This window comes from Bos taurus, chromosome 27 (genome assembly GCF_002263795.3).
Source record: "Bos taurus isolate L1 Dominette 01449 registration number 42190680 breed Hereford chromosome 27, ARS-UCD2.0, whole genome shotgun sequence".
Lineage (NCBI taxonomy): Eukaryota > Metazoa > Chordata > Mammalia > Artiodactyla > Bovidae > Bos > Bos taurus.
The window spans coordinates 41,767,761-41,784,723 of record NC_037354.1 but is presented as its reverse complement, the minus strand read 5'-3'; the positions used below and the strand labels follow the sequence as shown (position 1 = coordinate 41,784,723).

The 16,963-nt window shown below is 50.3% G+C and overlaps 1 protein-coding gene across 7 annotated transcripts in view; it reads right to left on the bottom strand.

Moving 5' to 3' along the window:
• THRB (thyroid hormone receptor beta) overlaps nt 1-16,963 on the bottom strand; it is a 438,431-nt gene that overhangs the window by 113,871 nt on the left and 307,597 nt on the right. For all 7 annotated transcript variants that reach the window (XM_005226186.5, XM_015460908.2, XM_024986438.2 and 4 more), the window contains one exon: nt 2,600-2,663. In XM_005226186.5, coding sequence (XP_005226243.1) covers nt 2,600-2,621 — 22 coding nt within the window. In that variant the 5' untranslated portion in view covers nt 2,622-2,663. The remainder of the gene's footprint in view (nt 1-2,599; nt 2,664-16,963) is intronic.

Below are 16,963 nucleotides of genomic sequence, written 5' to 3'. Positions count from 1 at the left end.
TGCCAGTGCAGGAGATGTAAGAGATGTGGGCTCGATCCCTGGGTCAGGAAGATCCCCTGGAGGAGGGCGTGGCAACCCACTCCAGTATTATAGCCTGGAGAATCCCATGGGCAGAGGAGCCTGGAGGGCTACGGTCCATGGGGTCGCAGAGTTGGACACGATGGAAGTGACTCAGCACGCAGCACTCACAGGATCGTAAAAGCATGAAAGCCACTGTGCTTGAACCATCCTGAAACCATCCTCCCGCCCTGGTCTGTGGAAAAACCGTCTTGCACGAAACCAGTCCCTGATGCCAAAAAGGATGGGAACCGTTGCAATAAAATATGGTATCAGGGCACTTCCTTCCTCCCCTCTAAGAATCTGTATTTTCGGAGATTTCATGTGGTCCTGATATTAAGTAGGTTAAGGCAGAGCAATGAGAATACTGCAGCAAGACATGACTCCTCTGCAGCTGATATTAAGTAGCTCCAAAAAATAAACAATTCTTCTTTTGAGTGAATGAAAAATACAGAAATTTCATAAGTGGTGTGGCTGAAGGCTTTTTTTTTTTTTTCCAATCTGAAAATGCTGGTCTGCTGTTTTAGCAAAACAGATTCAATGTTCTTACTCCTGTTCAATTTAAAAATTGGTTTTCTTTTCATAAAGGTTAATTGATTTCCTGTATTGCATAACAGCGATATTGCCCATTATGTGTTTCAGACAGAAAATATGCATATTTGCCCTTTAAGTTATGCTTCTAAAGCCAGCACTTAGTTCTGATGACTTACAGCTTTATTACGGTCTCCTTTTAGATTTCTTAAAATAAACACGCAGCTCGAGACCATAGGAAAAGACAGAGGAAAAAGGACACTTTTATTTCATCCACAAACAGGGCGTCTAAAGCAATGATTTTCTCTGCTGAGCCCATTAGCATAGACTGAGCATATGTGTGTGTGGATCGATTTCTTTTGAAAATAGAACTGCCGTTCGTTTCTGTGCCATGAAGCAAATGCTGGGAAGCAAAAACTTCCTCCTCCACGGGGAGGTAACGGGTTCCAGCCCAGCCTGCAGGGACGGCATTCTGCATCCCCAGACTGGCTGAAAGCTGGCTTAATCTAGAACCATCCTACACTGAGCCCGGAATTCCCAGCTTGGTCCTGGAGATGAGCTGGCTCGGCCTGGGGATTCTGCTCAACCAAAGACTATCCTGACTTCTAGACCAAGAGTCAGCAAACGATGGTCCTCAGGCCAATGCTGGCCTGCTGCCTGTTTTGTAAATAAAGTTTTATTGAGACACAGCCAAGCCTATTTATGTACCGCCCATGGCTTTTCATGCTACGGTGGTAGAGTTGCCCATGGCATAGAAATGGGGCTGGGTGTGTTTTGGTCCCTGTTCCTGAGAACTAAGCTGGGAAGATGAGATGGGTTCCTAGGCCCTCACTTCCTACAGGTGTGAATCGCTCTGGTGTGCCTGGGTGCTCCGTCTTTTGGCTGCTCCAGGAACTCGAGTGTGGATGGGCAGAGAGGCAGGGAATGATGTTGGAGATGTACGCTACGGGCATTTGTGAGCGTGTAAGCTTGCAGAGGGCTGAGGTCTGTGGGGACCTGCCCTGCTGCCATGGTAACCAAACGAACGGCCCAGGGTTGGGGCTGGGCTGGAAGGTGTGTTATAAACTGACAGTCCATGGCCGAGTCCAGTCAGCAGATATATTTTGACTGGCCTATGGATCCTTGATTTTTTTTTAAAATATGTTAACTGCTTATATTTAGAAACGGGGATATTTCAGTCTAAATCTGGATTTCCAGCTTCCCTTGAAAATTTGAAATCTCTGGACACACTGGGCTCCCTCCCTGCTGTCGGTGATGGTCTGGGGTGGAGGAAGGGTTTTCTCTTCGGAGAGAACCTGGCTCTCCTGTCCTGGGCGTTTGCCTTTCCTGACACCCAGCTGTTTCAGGCCTGGGTGTTTTCTGCCTGGCCGCTGGGGCCTCTGAGCTTGCAATCTCAGCTCTGTGCGTTGCACAGAGAATGCGTGTTATCGCAACCTTCTGTTCCTAGGGGTGGGGAGGCATTCTTTCTCTCCTCTGCCCCTTGCTAAGAGTTTCTGGCTCACTTTGCCTTGCGTGCTCTGAACATATTCCATCCTGACTCTGCTGCTGGGTCTTCCATTTAGGAGGAGGCCTGAACTCAGCAGTCACTGAGTACATAGAGCCACTTCTTATATAATGTGAGAGGAAACGTATCGGGTGTGAGAGGATGACCTTGAGAAGGAGAAAAACTAGGCTTTCACTGGGAATTACCATTTCCTCTCATCATGTTTCTGGTGATGCTGCACCTCACAGCTTCTGAGAAACCCGGAAGCGTGTTCGTTGGGATGTAGTCATGGGATATATTTGGATGTTTTTCTTCCCGCCTCCCCACCCTTCATGGAAATCTTCAGTAAAAGGTAAAAGATTTATACAAGCTCAAGAGAAACTAGAATATGGATATATTTGCATTTAATAACATTCGTTGACTTGGACATAACTGTTGCTAAGACTCAGGCTGGCCTTTCAGGAAGCCTGTATGTCTCTCTGGGTGGAACAGAAAAGAGGGATCACAAAGAAAAAAGAAACCAGGTACCTGTCATACTGTTGGGAGTCATGGGTTAGTGATCATTCTGCGCCCCTTCTTTCACTGACATCTCCTATAGAGAAAAAGACAAGAGAAACAGCATGGGTTAGAACCTGCGCTTTCCATAAGGCTTCTGTTCCAAACAATAGCACGTGCATTAATTAGCTTGAGGTGATTTGTTACTTTCAACTCAGGACAGAGGACCGTGAAACAGGGGTGGGCTGTGTCATACACATAAGCTTACAAGACCTTTCAACTTTCATCTCAGGGATCCTTCTATAAACATGTCTATAGTAATATTTCATTCAAGGTCACATGCCTATTTTCCATCTCGAGTTTTTAAGAAAGCACCAGTCGAGTGGACTTGCTGTTTTTCCCAAGAGTGGCTCAGATGTGTTAGCGTCTTCAACCCAGATCTTTGCGTCTCCAGGTGTGGCCTGTGGGGCAGCAGTGTAACATCGCTGGGAGCTTGCTAGAAATAGAAAATTTGGGTCCTCCGTCAAACCCACCCCATCAAATCTGCATTTGGACGTGATTCACGTGCCCTCTTAGCCAGCCTGCTCTAGAGAACCGGATCCATGTCCTCATCTTAGGCTTTTCCTCGGTCAGTGAGGAGGCCCCTTCTCGCCACCGGATCCGTGAGGTCCGAGGGCAGCAGGCGGAGGTGGGCTCATACGAGCGCGGGCCGGAGGCGCGGAGGATCAGGAACCAGAGGCACCGGCGGAGCGGAGCGCTGAGGGACTCACAGATGATGACCCCGGCGGTTGCTGAGCGTGGGCCGGAGCCCTTCTACGTGCTGCCCGGGACAGAGCAGGATGAGAGCTCTTTTTCTAGAAGGGCTGCCGTATCCCGCGTCGGAGGGTGGCTCAGGCACTGTGCGGAAGCCCAGGGCAAGAGTTCAAGGGCCGGCTGTCACGAGCTCGCTGTGCGATTGCGATTTCTTCACGTCCAAGTGAGGAGAGGAACACCTGATCTACCTGTGTCACAAGGTTGGTGTTTTTGAGTGTAAAAAGGGTGTGAGTGAAAGTGCCGGGTAAGCACGAGTCATTGGAGGAGGGAGGGGATATCCTGAGAAGAAGAGCATGGGGCCTGTGCCTGCAACCTGAGTTTATTTTCTGCGGCTTCTCCTCTGGGGCTTCCCAGGGGGTGCTGGCGGTAAAGAACCCACCTGCCAGGGCTGAAGACATGAGAGATGTGGGTTCGATCCCTGGGTTGGGAAGAATCCCCTGGAGGCGGAAATGGCAGCCCATTCTGGTATTCTTGCCTGGAGAATCCCATGGACAGAGGAGCCTGGCGGACTACAGACCATGGGGTCGCACAGAGTTGGACAGGACAGCACGCAGGCACGCATTCCTTCACTGTCTCCACGTCTGACCCCACGGCCCTGAATTCACGCTCTGATGGTCACACATTGGTCATCACATGTTTCCGAGGCTGCCTTTCCCACTAGACTGTAAGCTCTTTGTGGCAGGCACTATATCTTTGTCATTTTTATATTTGACATGTGCAGAGTGTAAGATACAAAACAGACACTCAGGAAACACATGCTGAACAAGTGAATAAAATCAAGTGAATGACAGTTGATATGGCATGGGATGGGATCCCTGAACTGGCGTCTGGTACAAGAGTGAGGATTAACTATTAGGGTAACACATTCTTGCTGCCGATGGACACTTCAAGGGTCGCCAGCCGCAAGCCCGTGCTGTCTCCTTCAACTACCAGCTGTGCTGGGAATCAGAGAACCAGGTTCTGAGAGCCCCTGAGCTCAGATCACACCTCTAGAAGCGACCGTCCAGACCTCTTGTGCTTAGAGATAGAGCCACCCTTAACCCCCTCCCACCCTGCAGACACAGCCACGTCCTAACTGGACGTGGCTCCTGAATGTTCCAGGGGAAGATGAAGAACTTGTCTCTGCTGGGCCAGCCGGAGTGCTCCACCTAGCTTCTGGGGGATGTTTGGAGACAGGAAGAGAAAGAGAGAGGAAGGGGGAGGGTTGTGTATTCCATCTTTGGGGGCAGAAGTTTGTAAATATCTATTTATTTTTAGCCGTGCTGGGTCTTCGTTGTTGGGTGGGCTTTCTCTGGCTGCAGCGAGCGGGGGCCACTTTCTGGTTGTGGAGGGTGGGCTCCTCGTTCCAGGGGCTTCTCTCGTGGAGCGCAGGCTCTGGGCGTGCCAGCTCTGTGGTCTCAGCTTGCTGGATGAGTTGCCCCGTGGCATGGGGGATTTCCCCGGAACAGGGATCCGACTCCTGTCCTCTGCAATGGCAGGCAGATTCTTAACCACTGGACCACCAGGCAAGTCCCTGCAGTGGCAGAATTTATCAGAAGCTAAAACTCTCAGACTGCCTGAGGCCATGTCTCTCGGCCGCTAGGCAAAAGCCTGAACATGAGAGAGAGTACGGGCATGACATTCACTGAATACCGCAGGGACGAGGAAGCCCTCTGGTCTGGAACCCCTGCCTGCACATCTCCTGGAGGCCCAGCTGTGTCCCCCACCCCCTCAACCCTCCTGAGCAAGACAGACATCACCCAGGCTGGGTCCAGGTAGATCTCCGCCCCGTGCCACCAAAGGGATCCCGACTGATAACACCCATATCAAAACACAGCCTTAATACAAATGTGTCAGAAGAGTTCTGTGTCCTTTTAAGCATCTTGAAGGTGAAGCTACAAAATCCCAGTTATATTCTTGCTATACCAACACTTTAAAAATAGCTCTCTTTTAAAAACTTCAATAGAACAGCATAGGAACTGTAGAAAGTTATTGTATGTGAAGCAGAAAGTAGCCCGGACGAGGAAAAACATCTTATTAAGGCTTAAAATATATTGTCACCACCATGAGATTCAGTCCTGATTTTGCTCTTTAGCACTGTTTTCCTTCTACTGTAGCACCAATAGCACATTTCTGCTCTTTGCTGTGCACCTGAAACTAACACAACACTGTAAATCAATTATACGCCAATAAAAAGTAATCACTCCCGTTCCAGTTACCAGAGCACTTTAGTGTCGCCACACTATACTGTGGGTGCTGTGCCCTGCCTAGTCGCTCAGTCGTGTCTGACTCTGCAACCCCATGGACTGCAGCCCGCCAGGCTCCTCTGTCCATGGGATTCTCCAGGCAGGAATACTGGGGTGGGCTGCCATTTCCTTGTCCAGGGGATCTTCCTGACCCAGGGATCGAACCCAGGTCTCCTGCATTGCATGCAGATTCTTTATCATCTGAGCCACCACAGAAGCAATATAGTGCACTGTTTCCATTTTCCCAGCACGAATACATTCCTGTACTTTGCTGTATACCTGATACTAACACAGCACTGTACCTCAATTATGCTTCAGTAAAAAACAACACATTCCTGTTATCACGATAGCACTTTAGTATGACTACACTATACTATACTGGTACCATTCCTAGAGTATTAATAGTATACTCCATTCCTATTACTACAGCACTTTATTACTGCACTAAACTGTTAATACTCCTGTAGCATTAATAGTGTATTTCTGTTCCTATTCCTACAGCACTCTAGCGTTTCATATTATTTGGTGCTGATTTCCTGCAACGAGCTCTCAAGCTTTAGATGGTGGCTAAACGCTCTGAGCAGGCAGGCACCCTAGGGATGCTCTGGGGTCGCCCCCGGCACGGGGAGGGTCTCAGCCCGTGCTCTGTGCAGAGGGGGACGCACAGAACCTCCCCTCCGGAGCCATCCCAGGGATCACGTTATCCAAGGAGGAAAACAAGTCAAAGAGCTTGAAGAGGAAGGAAGCCGAGTGTTTCACTTGTGGGAAAGTGGAAAGAGCTTGGGGCTTCTCCCTGGGAGGGTGATGGGCGTGGGGAGGAGGTGGGGGGCGATGTGAGCAGAACTGACCACAGTGCCGCCCAGGCCACCGTTACAAGAGGCCCGCTGCTCCCGGGAAGAGGGGCCTCTAGCGAGACCCAGTGAGGGTCTGCAAGCTGCCCCTCAGAGCTGAGGGTCTGCAAGCCGCCCGGCGGAGCTGAGGATCCCTTGACGGCCACAGCATTTCAGCACCGAGTGTGCCTTTAGCTTAGTCTCTAGTGAACCGCTGCTGAACCTGAACATTCCTTTCCCATGAGACATTCATTTGTTTGACTGGTTAGCCCAAAGGGCTAACGGAGGGTCAACTCTGTCCAGGCGCTGCCCCAGACTTTGTCCAAAGACAGCACTTAAGCCTGTCCATGTGGAGCTTCCAATCTACCAGAGGGAGAGAACTGCACTACACCAGTGAAACGTGCAGACAGGTTTCACCTGACGTGTCTTCTTCAGGGCAGACTGGGCCACGAGGGAAGAAGTCATTTTTACTGGGGGCAATCTGGGAAGGCTCCTTGGTGGAGGTGACCCGGTATCTGAAGACTCTTCTTTATGACAGGCCTCTCCCCAGCAAAGGATTTAGTGCTTTATTCTCCTCCCTTTGCCCCTGAGGTCCATGAACCTTTCTGCAAGAAACAAGCCTTGTGTAGAAAAACTAGGAAATTCCCTCAAATCATACAGGTTGAAGCAGGGAAGTGATCCAAAGCTATCTGAGTTTTAAAAATTTTTCAGTGGCTGCTGAGTGACAGCAGACCAGCCAGGAAGCCGTGCTAGGTCTGGGGGAGAGAGGAAGGGAGCTGGAACTTGGTGGATGATGGTGAAGGTGCTGATAGGAGAGTGACTCTCATGACATTTAAGAGGTAGAAACGAGAAGACACGGAGATTAACGTGACATGAGTATTTAATCCAGAGATAAACAGTGGGGATGCAAACAGGTTCACCCCAGAGGCCCTGGGCACTCATGGAGTTTACAGGCCGTTTTACAAGCTGGGGGAAGGCGGACGCCGCCCACAAAGAGCGGCTGAAAATCCAAGCCACGCGACCCGTGTGCCAGGAGGCGGCGCCAAGAGTGGCTGGGGGCCGGGACCTCCTCTGCCTGCTCCACCATTTCTGTCCTGGGCCAGGGCCCCCCGGGGCGAAACATTCCCCTTGGAGGGAAGGAAAAAGTGGGCCTTCGCCCCTCAAACACACGAAATGCGTTTATATTTTAAAAATACACATGATGGAACGTTGCCATCTGGAACTCCGAAACTAAAAAGAGAGTGGGATTATTATGGACATATGATAGGCCTTCTGTGTGGAGTCTAAAAAGAAAAGATACAAAGGAACTTACAAAATGGAAAGGGGCTCTGGACTTAGAAAGCGAACTTATGGTTGCTAGGGTGAAGGGAGAGTTAGGGACTTTGAGAAGGTCATGTACACACGGCCATATTGGAAATGGATGACCAGTAAGGACCTACTCTACAGCACAGGGAACTCTGCTCAGTGTCACGTGGCAGCCTGGATGGGAGGGGAGTCGGGGGAGAATGGATACACGTGTAGGTATGGCTGAGTTCCTTCACTGCTCCCCTGAAACTATCAACGACATTGTTAATCGGCTAAACCCCAATACAAAATAAAAAGTTTAAGGTTAAAAAAAAAATTAGGTTTAGGGACTTTGGAAGACTCTGGGTCCACGCCTCCCCTGTGGGCTTGGGGACTGCAGCCAGACTATGCCGCATGGGGTTCCTGGTAGCTCAGACAGGAAAGAATCTGCCTGTAATGCAGGAGACCTGAGTTCAATCCCTGGGTCAGGAAGATCCCCTGGAGGAGGACATGGCAACCCACTTCAGTATTCTTGCCTGGAGAATCCCACAGGCAGAGGAGCCTGGCGGGCTACAGTCCACAGAGTTGGAGAATTTCAGTGAGTCAGTGGGTGGAGGACGGGGGCAGAGGTGCTGCTGGGCCTGGCAGAAGGGGACTGTCCCTGCTCTGGCAAAGAAGACGCAGAGGCAGAGCAAACACACAAAGGGCACACAGCCTGCCCGGGGCTGCCACTGTTCTCAGGGCCAAGGAGCCTCTCAGGAGAGAACCAGCGTCTCTATTATGCAACAAAGAGGTGCATGCGTTCCACGCTCGGGGGTACTCCACCCTTAAAACTCCCTAACAGAGCCCCTCAACATTCTCCTCTAGAGCTCCATTCCTTTAGCTTAGTGGATCTCGACTATTTGGGGGTGTGGTCTACTCAAGGAACATATGAAGGACACAGACAGACAGATCAGTGTTTATTTTTGTGGGCTCCGCAGACACACATATACACAACCCGTCAGCAGATGCCACACGGCGCTCCAGCTGCAGACTGTGATCCCCGTTAAAACGCAGACACGCATGGAAAAGACGTAAACTGAATACGAAAAGAAAAGTGAAAGTGAAAGTGAAGTCGCTCATTCGTGTCCGACTCTGCGACCCTGTGGACTGTAGCCCACCAGGCTCCTCCGTCCATGGGATTCTCCAGGCAAGAGTACTGGAGTGGGTTGCCATTTCCTTCTCCAGGGGAATCTTCCCGACCCAGGTATCGAACCTATGTCACCCGCATTGCAGGCAGACGCTTTAACCTCTGAGCTGCTTGCAAAGAATGAAAAGGAGATCTGAGAGATGATTTTGGTGCATAGCAAAGAGGACAGGGCCTCCCAGCAGCAGATTCCTTTGTGGGTGAAAGGAGAATGGTTTCTGAGAAGCAAGACTGGAGGCTGAAGAGGCCCCTCACCTGAAGCCCTGGTCCAGGGCTGCCTCATCCACGACCTCAGAAACCAACCCAAGTCCTAGATCGTTCGAGATGAACCACTCATGTTGCCTGCCCCTGGGGAGCAGACCAACCCTGAACCTTCGGGGCAGCAGAGCTGAACAGGAGGGAGAAAGGTACATTTGGAGGCTTGGGGGAGAATGTGATGATTCTGTCTGCAAGATGGGACCTTGGATGTTGGCTTTAAAAAGGAAGCCAGGAACCTTCCCGGCAGGGGACCAGATGTGGCCTGTGAACGGCAGGAGTAGAAGGCACTGCATCCTGGCACAGGGGCGGTGATGCCGGGTGGGGTTGGGCCACCGTGGGAGATCCTTCGGGGAGTGACCTGACTTGAGAAGCTAACTCTGCCTCGGTGCCAAGGAGCCTGATCCCTTTGGTGGCACCTGCTGGCAGGGGGTCATCGCTACCCTCCTGTCTCAGTGTCCAAAGTCACCAAATTAGACCAGAGAGAACCCCGCCTTGTCAGAGGCCCCAGCCTTGACTGCACGCCCTGTGTCCCCTGGTGGATCCTTTCGTCCTTATCAAAACCACAACCCTGAAGGGACAACCGTGCAAACTCCCCCAGGGAAAAGTCTTTCCACAAAGACTGCGTGAGTCATTGCTTATAGAGTCTGCATGTTATGAAAATGGAACACGCATCACCATGGTGGAGAAGAATATAGAAAAGAATGTATACCCACGCATAACTGAATCATGCTGCTGTACAGCGGCAGTTAACACGACTGTAAGCCAGCTATGCGCCAATAAAATAAACGAGACACGCGCCCCCCTCACGGCTCCATGGCTGCCTTTTCCGGGGAGGGTGTTTGCGGTCCTAGCTCGCTTCTCCTTGGCCTCAGGGCATCTGGACAGTGAGTTATGCACGGTCATCTGTTGTGTCCTCTGGGGGTGCTTCCCGGCCCGCCCAAGGAAGCTGAGAGCGGGCCGCGCGGGGTGGGCAGGGGTCCCGTCCACAGGCAACTCTCTCGGCTTGGTTTACAAGGTCAGATGCTCGCGTCTCGGGCTAGCACAGGCTCCAGACTGAGACGACGAATCCCGGGGAGGTTCTCAGTGCTGGACCGACCGGCGCTCACGTCGCTGACGTGGGGACACCCTGGGCTTCCCCTGCAGAATGCCATCAGAGGCTGTGGAGACGTGAGGAAGGCAGCAGCTCGGGGTGTGTCGTGAGGGTGTGTGTGGACGGCCAGGGAGGTGTTGACTAGGTCTGTGGGGCGCCAGGCACCACGGGGGTTTGTGGGGCCAGTGTCCTTCCCAGCCTCACGCTGGCCTGGCCCCCCACCACCTGTCTCTGGGTCTGGAGTCACGGCTGGGAGGAGGCTGTGTCCTCCAAGGGGGTTGCACCCACCTGGAAGGCAGGGTGGTCACCACTCTCCCTCTCTCCCCGCTGGAGTGTCTGATTTTGACCCTGATGTTTGGGAATCGTTTGTAGGAATAAGCTCAGTCCCAAGTACGGCGAACAGACACCTGGGCTGAGAGCCATTCTGGATGGCTTTGAGTCTCAGGTTGCAGTCTGCACATTTTGGCTGGGTGTCTTAACTCTCCGAGCCACCTTTGTCAATTGAGACCACCGTCCCTCAACCCTTCAGGTTATGATGAGGACCAGGGAACTTGAAAATGTTTTGTAAATTTAAAAAGTCAGACACCGACCCACGGTGTTGGCAGGATGTCTTCATTATTTTATCTATTTATTCTGGGGTGGCGCTGCACGACATGTGGGATCTTAGTTCCCTGACCAGGGATCGAACCCGTGTCCCCTGCAATGGAAGCTTGGAGTCTTAAGCACTGGACTGCCAGGGAATTCTCTCTCTTTGTTATTATAGTCACTACCATCAACACCCGTTCATCCCCTGGCCAGCCCCAGTCGTGGTGGGAGACTGGAGCTATTATCTGGCTGCTAGGGGCGCCCTGTCTCCAGGCAAGTATACTGGAAAGAGCATACTCGCAAAGAGTCGGACACGACTGAGTGACTTCACACTCAGGGGTGCCCCGAGGTGGGTTGAAAAGATGTAATATCAAATGATGCCCACCTCCTGAGACCCCAACATAAAACGGAGGTGGAATTGCTCCTGTCTCATCTTCCCAGATTGAATTTTACTTTCTGTGAATTTTTTTTATCTTTCAAGTTCATTTAAAATTGTTACAGGGATCCAGGAAGGTTTGGTACACAGGTGAATCTGTAGCTACTTTTACAGCATCCCAAATGCAGGCCCAATAGTCCTTTCCTGAGGTCTTTGCATTTTAATAGTGAGTCTAGGATCCAATGAAGTGAATGCATAACGGTTGAATTTCTGATGATTGTCATTAACTTAAGCACTCACAGAGAAGAGACGGCCAGGCTATTCAAGCCATACAACACTGTGACCCACCGTTTCCACTTGGGAGTGTAGTATGACAAGATCAGTGCAAGGGGACATCCCTGGTGGTCCAGTCTCCACACTCCCAATGCCCGGGGCCCGGCTTCCACCCCTGGTCCGGGAACTAGATGGCACATGCCCCAGCTAAGAGTTTAAAGGTTACTGCTAAAGAGATCCCGCCGGCCGCAGCTAGGACCTGGTGCAGACAGATAGGTAGGTGAACATTAAAAGTAGGACACCTCTCTCAATGACAAACTCCCTAGAGTATAATGACTGTCCGCCTCAGACATGGTGGTTACCTGGTTCTGTGTCCACAAGTTCGGAGAGGCCTCACACACATTCTTCTAGCCAACACTTACCCAGCAGCTAGGGCTTCCCTGGTGGCTCAGACAGGAAAGAGTCTGCCTGTAGTGTGGGAGACCTGGGTTCGATCCCTGGGTCGGGAAGATCCCCTGGAGAAGAGAACGGCCACCCACTCCAGTGTTCTGACCTGGAGAATCCCACGGACAGAGGAGCCTGGCGGGCGACAGTCCATGGGGTCACAAAGAGTCAGACACGACTGAGTGACTAAGCACAAACACAGACATTAAAATAAAAAACAAACAAACAAAAAAACACCCTGAAATTCAGTACAAGGAAAATATTTACAAAGCCAGCACTGGTAGACTAGGGATTAGGTTGATTAAAACGGAACATGAGACTGTGAGTTACTTAATTAAAACGTCGGCAATAGTAGCAGCTCTGCCCTGTGATGGGGCCCAGGTGTTTGTCCCAGGGCATCGCCCCTTGGAGTGCGGGCTGGGAGAAGTCCTCCGCTGGGCTCTGTAGGAGCCAAGGGCCCCGCGTCAGGGAGGCATCAGGGCACTCCCGGTGGCAAGCCTACGACTCCCTTTTCTGATTTACGGCAGTCACCGGAAGCGTTTCTCCTCCAGGCCTAACACAACACAGCCAGGCTCTGCGGTTGAAACTGAGCTCAAATGGCTGTGGCTGATTTTTCAGTTCTTGGTAAAATGATTTTAACTCAAGTGCAACCATCTCATTCCAGGGCTCATTCCTACTCTTCCTTTTAATCTATGTCCACACCAAATCACAGCTCCAGTACTTTGGCCACCTGATGTAAGAGCCAACACATTGGAAAAGACCCTGATGCTGGGAAAGATTGAAGGCGGGAGGAGAAGGGGATGACAGAGGATGAGATGGTTGGATGGCATCACCGACTCGATGGACATGAGTTTGAGCAAACTTTGGGAGATGGTGAAGGACTGGGTGAAGAGGAAGCTATTAAGAAGACGTGGCAAGAATACACAGAGAACTGTACAAAAAAAGATCTTCACGACCCAGATAATCACGATGGTGTGATCACTGACCTAGAGCCAGACATCCTGGAATGTGAAGTCAAGTGGGCCTTAGAAAGCATCTCTACGAACAAAGCTAGTGGAGGTGATGGAATTCCAGTTGAGCTATTTCAAATCCTGAAAGATGATGCTGTGAAAGTACTGCACTCAATATGCCAGCAAATTTGGAAAACTCAGCAGTGGCCACAGGACTGGAAAAGGTCAGTTTTCATTCCAATCCCAAAGAAAGGCAATGCCAAAGAATGCTCAAACTACTGCACAATTGCACTCATCTCACACGCTAGTAAAGTAATGCTCAAAATTCTCCAAGCCAGGCTTCAGCAATACGTGAACCGTGAACTTCCTGATGTTCAAGCTGGTTTTAGGAAAGGCAGAGGAACCAGAGATCAAATTGCCAACATCCACTGGATCATGGAAAAAGCAAGAGAGTTCCAGAAAAAACATCTATTTCTGCTTTATTGGTTATGCCAAAGCCTTTGACTGTGTGGATCACAAGAAACTGTGGAAAATTCTGAAAGAGATGGGAATACCAGACCACCTGATCTGCCTCTTGAGAAATCTGTATGCAGGTCAGGAAGCAACAGTTAGAACTGGACATGGAACAACAGACTGGTTCCAAATAGGAAAAGGAGTACATCAAAGCTGTATATTGTCATCCTGCTTATTTAACTTATATGCAGAGTACATCATGAGAAACGCTGGGCTGGATGAAGCACAAGCTGGAATCAAGATTGCCGGGAGAAATATCAATAACCTCAGATATGCAGATGACACCACCCTTATGGCAGAAAGTGAAGAGGAACTCAAAAGCCTCTTGATGAAAGTGAAAGTGGAGAGTGAAAAAGTTGGCTTAAAGCTCAACATTCAGAAAACTAAGATCATGGCATCTGATCCCATCACTTCATGGCAAATAGATGGGGAAACAGTGGAAACAGTGTCAAACTTTACCTTTTTGGGCTCCAAAATCACTGCAGGTGGTGACTGCAGCCATGAAATTAAAAGACGCTTACTCCTTGGAAGGAAAGTTATGACCAACCTAGATAGCATATTCAAAAGCAGAGACATTACTTTGCCAACAAAGGTCTGTCTAGTCAAGGCTATGGTTTTTCCTGTGGTCATGTATGGGTGTGAGAGTTGGACTGTGAAGAAGGCTGAGCGCCGAAGAAGTGATGCTTTTGAACTGTGGTGTTGGAGAAGACTCTTGAGAATCCCTTGGACTGCAAGGAGATCCAACCAGTCCATTCTGAAGGAGATCAGCCCTGGGATTTCTTTGGAGGGAATGATGCTGAAGCTGAAACTCCAGTACTTTGGCCACCTCATGCGAAGAGCTGACTCATTGGAAAAGACTCTGATGCTGGGAGGGATTGGGGGCAGGAGGAGAAGGGGACACCAGAGGATGAGATGGCTGGATGGCATCACTGACTCGATGGACTTGAGTCTGGGTGAACTCCGGGAGTTGGTGATGGACAGGGAGGCCTGCCGTCCTGCGATTCATGGGGTCGCAAAGAGTTGGACACAACTGAGCGACTGAACTGACTGAACTGAAGGATTGGGAGGCCTGACGTGCTGCAGTCCATGGGGTCACAGAGTCAGACATGACTGAGCGGCTGAACGACGACAACACTGAATTCCTGGTGACTCAGATGGTAAAGCGTCTGTCTACAATGCAGGAGACCCGGGTTCGATCCCTGGGTCAGGAAGATCCCCTGGAGAAGGAAATGGCAATCCACTCCAGTACTATTGCCTGGAAAATCCCATGGACAGAGGAGCCTGGTAGGCTACAGTCCATTGGGTCACAAAGAGTCAGACATGACTGAGCAGCTTCACTTTCACTTTCCCTGTGCGCAGTCACCAGGCTTGGAAGGAGCATGGGACCTGCCATTATCAACAGAATGACATGGGGTGTTCAAGAGCCACAGCCCCAGGTGGGTAAGGTCACCCACCTCAAAGGGAACGGGCAGATGAAACAGGACTGACGTGCCTGCCCTTTGCGGGTGTTCCTGCATCCTCACGCAGGAGGGGCTGGGGTCACAGCCTGTGAAACAGTCACCTCTGCTTTAAGGCGCGGTCAGCAGCGGGAGGGCTGAGGTTCCTGGGGTCAGAGTGGGCTTTCCGAAAACCGCCCCAGCCCCCGAGGAATCTAAAGCCCTCTATTCCCTCTAACTTACTGACACCCTGAGTGGCACTTGGACCCGTTTCGAGCTGCATAACCCAGCGACAGAAAAGTCAGGAAGAGACCGGCCAGGAACAGTTCTATGGGGCCAACGCCGAGAGGCTCGACCTGCTGCCTGCTGTGTTTGTAACACACTGGCTCGTGGCTCCCTGCTCGAGAGGTGGACATCACCCCTGAGTGCCTCTAAGAAGTCCCCCTGCTAAGAGGGAGCAGATGGCTGGTCTGAGGGCACCTCGGACACCGCAGCAGAAGCAACCTGACAGAGGTCTCGCTGGCCAAAGCAAGCGGTTCAAGCTGCCTCTGCTGACACCTGGTGGAGAGGCAGGCGGGCATCCCTGAGCCACAGATAGCGGCGGGCGCGCGTGCTGAGGGGCCGGGAGGCACCCGTCACCAGGCCGGGGGGCGAGGGTCCCACGCAGACCCACCCGACGCCCAAGTGCTTACGGGCGGTGAGGGGACTCCCCACGACGCGGGCATGGAACACATCAGACACGAGGGGAAATACAACGTTAACACCGTACGGCAAAAAGCACTGCAATATCGTAACGTAAGTAGCCTCCAATTAAAATAAATAAAGTAATTTAATTTAAAAACATGTTAACACCAAAGCGGATCATGTTTTACTGGTCTCTTAAAAAGCGTTGGAAGGCGAGTTAAGGCAGCTCCGCACCCTGCCCCAGACAGCTGCCTAAGAAACGACTCTACCGTTGAACGCCTGCCCATCTCAAGCCGTGGAGACGGCGGTACCCAGGAGAAACTCGGGTTCTGCTTCCTCTGGAATCTGCCTTGAGCTCCCTGCAGATTTTTAACCCTGGGATAGAAGGAATATTCTTCCAAAGGAGATACTATGAGGACTGCTTTGCTCCTAAAATCCCTTGAAGATGCCAAGAAAATTCTCTTAATAGTATTGTAATGGTTTACTACTACTTAGATGCTACGTGTGGGGCAGGAAGGGAGTCTGCACTGCAGAGTTCCTGCAGAAACAGGCTTCATAAACATTGTACAGTCTCTGTCCCTTCACTGGGTTCTCAGTTAACGCTGCCTGATGAAGTCTGACTATTTTAGCAGACTTACTGGTTTCGAATGAGGACAGTGCATACCATCACAGCCCAGATTTTGTCTTTCAACAGTGTGTTTCAAAGGTGATTTGAATGCATCAGGGCAGTTATTAGTTCAAATGGGTAAGAAGTAATCCATTATGTTTTTATGTTTAAGCCTTGAAGAAAGGTTCTTTTATTTTTTTAATTTAAACTTTTAATTTTGTATTGGGGTATAGGCAGTTAACAACGCTGGTGACAGTTTCAGGTGAGCAGCAAAGAGACTCAGCCATACGTATACACATATCCATTTGCCCCCAAACTCCGCTCCATCACATAACATAACACATAACATTAGTTACAGGAGCCTTGGTTAAGGGTTGAATCACTTGGGGTGAACAGATCTACCTAGGAAGGTAACAAAAAAACAGAACCTCCTAAAAGACTCATGGAGTTGCAATTTTCTTTTTTTTAAATCCACGAATATTTAAACTTTATGTTGGAATATAGTTGATTAACAATGTGTCAATTTCAGGTGGACAGCAAAGTGATTCAGTTACACATATACATAAATTCGAATTCTTTTCCTATTTATGCTATAGTTGCCCCCCAACTTCTAAGTTACATTTAGAATATGTATTTCCTTAAATGTGCTGTCTTGTATGTATGGTTCTCATCAGGTGTACAGTCAAAATATACCTCCTCCCATGATCAGCAGTTCAGGTGATCTGGAAATATGACAGGAAATTCTCAACTTAGCTGGCACGCTTAGTGTTTCAGTAACTGCTTCACAGTGACCCAGGTAAAAGGAACACATGTTCTGTTTATTAAGTGTGTGCATGCTCAGTC